The sequence below is a fragment of the Lytechinus variegatus genome, chromosome 10 (assembly GCF_018143015.1).
Source record: "Lytechinus variegatus isolate NC3 chromosome 10, Lvar_3.0, whole genome shotgun sequence".
Taxonomy (NCBI): Eukaryota; Metazoa; Echinodermata; class Echinoidea; order Temnopleuroida; family Toxopneustidae; genus Lytechinus; species Lytechinus variegatus.
In genome coordinates this window covers 3,537,630-3,544,475 of record NC_054749.1, presented here as the reverse complement: position 1 = coordinate 3,544,475, position 6,846 = coordinate 3,537,630, and the positions used below count along the sequence as shown (strand labels likewise).

Genomic DNA, 6,846 nt, shown 5'->3' with positions numbered 1-6,846 from the left:
GTGTGACATGCTTTGCAAACTGTTACCTAACTTTGAACACCGGGTACCAAACTGTGGACAAATTCTTCAATATCACTATTGAGAATGAAAAGGTGTCAAGATGGTCACTTTGGTCCCTTGCTTTTTAGAGTTTCTAACAAATATTCATTACGTGTCTCTCCATTCTTTTTACAGCCATAGGTGCCGCATGAAGAATGAGCCTTTCCCCCTTCAGAATTGCTTCCAGCTCAATACCACCTATTGACAATAAGCCAGTTTACGGTTAGCTCATGATCAACTTTTCTCAAATGACCTTTGTGATTTTTCATTAGGATGAGCACTATCATTTTCAAATGTAGAAGTTGCATAAGCTTTACCGGCAGAGTATACAACTTCTAAGAACAAAAGGCATTGTATAGACCAAGTGATTAGAAAAGTACATCAGGGATAAAGTTTGGAAATAATAATAATATAGGTATATTTACCCAGGGAAGCCACTTCAGTTTCGAAAACTGTTCTCCCAGCGGGCCATGCTATTATTATAACCCCGGCTTAAGCTGGGCTGCCTAGGCGCTCAAATCTGTTTTATTGCCTGCCTTTGGCATATTTGACTATTGTTTAGGCTACTGTCAAATACCAGTGATTATGAAGGCTCTATTTATTACTCTTCAGCTTGGATGTGATGAAATTAATATTTTGAAAGGAATACATGAATAATCATCAAATCACAAATGCCTATGTCAGTGAATTTGAAAGCCACCTTCATGGTTTATTTCAAATGACCTTTATCTGCTCGTGCGCAGTTTACAATCGTGAACAGGCTTATTAGACATACTACCTTACAGCAGGAGAATGTCCCAGAAAATGCTAAATACTAAAACAACATTCATTCAAGCAATGATCAACATACATGTAGGGCTACATGTAAAGTACAAGATGCAAATTTTCCTGCCGCAAGGAAAACAAAAGTTGTGCTACCTGGTTCTTCACAATATTTTGTCTGAATAGTGCAAACAAAAAAATAGATCAGAGAGTATTGCATGCTTGGAAGATGAACAGGATCGGGTTGACCCGTCGTGTTCAATGGACCCTAGTCTAGTACTTAACATCCTCAGGAACATCCCAACCATCACATCATCAGTGTAATATCTATGGTGGTCGGCAGTGGTTGGGTTAAACTGGCACAGGAGATTACTGACCACCACTCATAATAAACATTGCTTCAATCCACCACTAATTTCAAATGAAAAGTGTTTCAAACACAACTCCTTGCAAAGGAAAATTGTTCTTCCTGTCTTAAATATTGTTTTCTCTGCAGAATTTACAATAAATATTCTTATATTTGATAAATATTAATGTATTTTAAATTCATTTTCAAAGATTTTCCAATGTCAGACAGTTATTGCATGAGGTTCATTCACCTTCAACCAAATTGGCCTTGAGAACTTTGTATTGCCTTGAAATTGCAACCACTACTAACAAGTCTCTAGCTAGAACACTGCCCATGATATAAGTAAAAATGTCTCTCGGGCTCTGGCCCGCAGATGACCAACTGGCCCAGGGGCCACCATGCACATAGCCAAGGGGTGGTGTAGTGGTCCTCACCCACCGAAACACCCTCAAAAGAAAAATTAAACAAGTGGAATGCCTCTGGCCGTCTCACCTGCGTCACGCGGTTCAATATAGCAGCAGTGCTGACTATGAATACTACTCTAACTCGCACAAGATGTTCAGTGATACATGGTTACTCTTATGTCCAAGTTTAATGAACTAGACCACTTTTTATGAACTAGACCAATAAACTTACAGAGATATGATGGTTATTCAACAAAAAACCCCAACATGGCCAAAGTTCATTGACCTTACATGACCTTTGACCTTGATCATGTGACCTGAAACTCGCACAGGATGTTCAGTGATACTTGATTACTCTTATGTACAAGTTTCATGAATCAGATCCATAAACATTCAAAGTTATGATGGTAATTCAACAGATACACCCAATTCGGCCAAAGTTCATTAACCTTTGACCTTGGTCATGTGACCTGAAATGAGCACAGGATGTTCAGTGATACTTGATTACTCTAATGTCCAAGTTCAATGAACTAGACCAATAAACTTTCAAAGTTATGATGGTAATTCAACAGATACCCCCGATTCGGCCAAAGTTCATTGACCCTAAATGACCTTTGACCTTAATCATGAGACCTGAAACTTGCACAAAATGTTCAGTGATGCTTGATTACTATTATGTCCAAGTTTCATTAATCAGATCCATAAACTTTCAAAGTTATGATGGGAATTCAACAGATATCCCCAATTCGGCCAAAGTTCATTGACCCTAAATGACCTTTGACCTTGGTCATGTGACGTGAAACTCATGCAGGATGTTCAGTGATACTTGATTAACCTTATGTCCAAGTTTCATGAACTAGGTCCATATATTTTCTAAGTTATGATGACATTTCAAAAACTTAACCTCAGGTTAAGATTTCGATGTTGATTCCTCCAACATGGTCTAAGTACATTGACCCTAAATGACCTTTGACCTTGGTCATGTGACATGAAACTCTAATAGGATGTTCAGTAATACTTGATTAACCTTATGGCCAAGTTTTATGAACTAGGTCCATATACTTTCTAAGTTATGACATCATTTCAAAAACTTAACCTCAGGTTAAGATTTGATGTTGACGCCGCCGCCGCCGTCGGAAAAGCGGCGCCTATAGTCTCACTTTGCTTCGCAGGTGAGACAAAAATGGGGAAAAGGGGAGAAAAGGGGAGCAAAGGTAAAAACGGGAAGGCAGCTTTGCTGCTATTTGACCTATTGTTCTAAAAAGAATAAATTATAAACAAGATATTCTCTATCTTCAATTTTATATTCAACTTTGCAAATTTTATGGCTAACATTTTACAATCAAATGTGACCCTATCATCCTACTAAGGAAGGCATTAATAGACTCAGAGAATGCCACTTTCTTTTGTCAAAAACAACATATAACGTTTGAGCTTCCATGCTTCATGTAAGAAAAAAAAAGTTTTTCTTTCATCTCATTGACAAATTTCTTTTAAAAAGAAGTGCGATAAAGCAAAGTCACCTGAATTGGAGCTGATAAAATTATTGGGGAGAGAGGACGTCTTCCTATTTATTCAAATTTGATAAAACATCAAAAGCTTTGCGTTCTTACACCCCCCCCCCTAGCGCACTTTGCTTGCTCTGTGTTGGCATGCTTTATGAGCACTTCCCGCCTGCTCCAAAATTATCCTATGCGCTTGGGGGCCACTGTCATTAAAAGGGGGACACAATGCCGTCCACAGATTTTCAAAATAGGCCTAAAACAAGTACTAAGTAATTGATCTCAGAATAAAATCATGGTAGTATTTTGCCATGTTTTCCTTCCCTAAATAATGGTTCAAATATTCAAGATAGGGCAAAATATACATACCCTTTCCATGCACAGTACACATGTAGTTTCTTGTAAAGTAAATCAGCTTTTTTTTTCTGATTTTGGCCATTTGGATACCATTATCAATGTATGGGCATACATCACCCAAGCTGTAAAAACTCCTTTTACACGTTTTGGTGGACAAGCATGATGCCCGACTAATAATGGCGATGGCCCCCGCCCCCCGGGCCAACTAGATCCTTGGTCATCCGTGATGAGACTGCATTGGGTGAACTTTCCCAACCATGCTATCGCCATGGTTTACTCGTCAACCAAAGTCCACCATCCACACCGTCTTCCTCATCATGGTAAAACTGGGTCTTCTCAAGTGGAAAATCGACGACCGGACAGCAATGACGTCAGACCCCATCTCACCGCAAGATGACTGCATGCGGATACCTGAAGCAACACTCTCCTGTCCGCCGAACATGCAATCATCTCCTTCATTCCTCATTGACTAGGCACCATAAGATGGTGATGTCTAATCGAGCGTAGGTCTATTCCACTACAAATCACGGCTCGTGGTGTACCAATTGGGTAGATATCTAGGTCGGCACCAGGTTGATTCTTCCGCTGATGAAAAAACAGAAAAGATAACAAATGAATCAATCATCCAACAAAATAAAAGATGCAGAGCCCATTATGTCAACTACATGTAGTGTCTAGCATGGTAACAAGTGTCACATACATGTCTTCCTACCAGGGAGAATGATGGTAAATTAAGAAGTGTCCTGATCTGAGGTATTGAAAATAAGAAACTGTTCTGTACAGGTGCAATAGCGGGACAAACATTTTTGGTAAAACTGAAAGAAATACTTCGGAGAGCAATAGTTCTTGCACAACGGATAAAGCTTGGTTTCCCTTCAGGTTTGTTCAGGGATCATTTCACCCTGCCCCCGCATTTTTACAGATTTGAAATACAGATGTATAATAAAATACAAAACAAATGGTGAATGGGTGGCATCATCAGTTCCCTCATTTATGTAATAATAATAATATTAATAATAGTAAATATTAATAATGATGTTGGTATTGTTTATCCAAGGTAGGCCACTTCAGTTCTGAAAAACTGTTCTTCCAGTGGACCCTGCTATTATTATTACCCGGCTTTAGCAAGGCTACCTTAACCATATCTAGGCTGCAGTATTTTGGGAGTTCATATGGCCGGGGGGGGAGGGGCCTCCCAGGCACCCCTTAAGATCTCGAAGAAAATTATGTACTGACATGGTTGTGCATACAAATTTGTTGTGTAATTATACAAACTTTCTTATTATACATCTAATTTTGATGACATTTTTAGTATTTACCTCATTTGATCAAATGTTTGGTGACCAGTGGATCAGTCCTTAATGCTACCTCCAACTGTTTGAATACCCAACTCCAATAGGTGTAATGCTCCCTCTCCTCGGCATACCTGGATTCTGTCCAGTCTTGAAAGAGATAGCTTTCTGTATGGAACCCATCGCTAGAGGACTAGGAGTCTTCAACGCTGACCCTGGAGTGGTGAAGGAACCAGGGCTACCCACTGCATTTGGTGATCTTAAGTCATTCAGAACCATACTCTCCCAAGAAAAGAATCCACAGCCCATCTTGGAGTTGGTGGTGTCTTTCAGGCCTCCACCACTCCCACGTCTCAGACCTGGACAGGAGTAGAACGCCCTACCCTGGTTCGGGCCAGGGCGGGCTGCAACGCGTCTCTTGCTTCGACGTCCACACTTGCACATAGGTGGTGTCACCTTGGCCATGCAGACGCCTGGTTTAAAAGAGCCGCCGGAAGGTGTCTTCATGTCATCAGTTGCAGGAGTTTTTGTGCTTACCGGGGTTTTGAACTGAACCCCTGGACTGGTCTTCTCTCCAAGCTTGCCGTACTTCTTGATAGAGTTCTGCTTATGGAAAGGAAGAGCACAAACAGGTGGTGTCTTGAATTCCCCAGTACTGCCACTAGTCCGATGTGTTGGGGTTTCCCCTTTTGTAAATTTTACATTGCGTACGTCACCATTTAATGAATGTAACTTCGGCTCGGCCTGCTTATTGTGTAATTTACTCACAACTGTTTTACATGTGCTTCCAAATTCATCTTTATCATCCCCAATCTTCCCATCTTCATAAATCTGAAAGGGAATACCTTGAGACTTCTGTCCCTTCACCTCTGAAGCCAGACAAGACTTCTTGGTAATCTCGATGGAGAGTCTGCCATTACTCTTCCTTTTGCTTTTATTTACTTTTCCAAAGGGCTGTTCCGTCTCCGTCTTTGGCAGTGATGACGAAGTTGATGATGCACCTGTGTGACTTGAATCAGTTGTTTTAGTCCTTGTTTGATGTGTAGTGTTTACTGCTGCTGAAGATGATGATTTTAGAGATGGTTGTGGCTGCAGAGCTGTTGTAGTCATACTTGTTGAAGGTGCAGATGAATCCTTTGTCTGTTGCTGGGCTGATCCTGGTTGGGGTAGTGCCCTAGGAATAGCCTTTAGTGTACCCTGTACCAAATATCAACAAATAAAAAAAACAAATAATTATACATTCACGTAGTAATGCTATTGTGTAAAATTGCTATAGAGTACCGGGGGTGACATCATTAAAAACATATTGTGCATTTCATATTATATCTTGGATGAGCACGATGAAACCTACTTCCAACTCCCTGATGAAACAGACCCCAAATCAGTTCAAAATGGCCCAAATATATAATCATCATATGAATGAAATGAAATGAATGAAAGAAAGAAAAATTAGATGTCATATGCTCAGTAATTATAATAATAGGCATTTATATAGCGCCATCTATCTAGAAATATTCTATTCCGAGGCGCCATGTTATTATCATTCTTAACCCGGCCGTAGCTTGCGCTACCTTTCAGCGCTCACTCATTCCAAGAATTAATCCTGCCAGGTACCCATTCACCTCACCTGGGTTGAGTGCAGCACAATGTGTATAAATTTCTTGCTGAAGGAAATTACGCCATGGCTGGGATTCGAAACCACGACCCTCTGTTTCAAAGTCAGAAGACTAATCCACTGGGCCACAACGCTCCACGACAATTATAGGCAAAGCTTTTCTACTTGGAGTTAATAAAGCCTTTTTGTAAGTTACAGGTTATTTTACGCATGACTGGCAAAGGTTTGCCATTGCACAGGAAATCAAGGCATTTCCCACTCAGGTGCGAAATACTGGGAAAAACTTGTAAATACTGTATAATTAGAATGCACAGGGAGGTACACGGAAGAGCTGGAATATACATGAGAAACACATCGACAATAGCTGAAAATATTCAAGAAGTATATTTCTTAGACTTAGTATTTCCCTGCATTTTAAACTATTTCCCAGCTTCCTCAAAAATTATCTAGACAGTATTTGCCGATATTCACATCCAGTATTTTCCACTCCGTCCAACCCTGACTGGTAAAATTTTGTTGGGTGCTA

At 40.2% G+C, this 6,846-nt stretch overlaps 1 protein-coding gene across 1 annotated transcript in view; it reads right to left on the bottom strand.

Moving 5' to 3' along the window:
- Positions 1-2,722: 2,722 nt before the first annotated feature.
- Positions 2,723-6,846, bottom strand: part of LOC121422883 (ERI1 exoribonuclease 2-like) — a 29,648-nt gene continuing 25,524 nt past the window's right edge. The window contains exons 9-10 of the mRNA XM_041618113.1: positions 4,733-5,902; positions 2,723-3,998 (exon numbers count right to left, since the gene is read on the bottom strand). Coding sequence (XP_041474047.1) covers positions 4,778-5,902 — 1,125 coding nt within the window. The 3' untranslated portion in view covers positions 2,723-3,998; positions 4,733-4,777. The remainder of the gene's footprint in view (positions 3,999-4,732; positions 5,903-6,846) is intronic.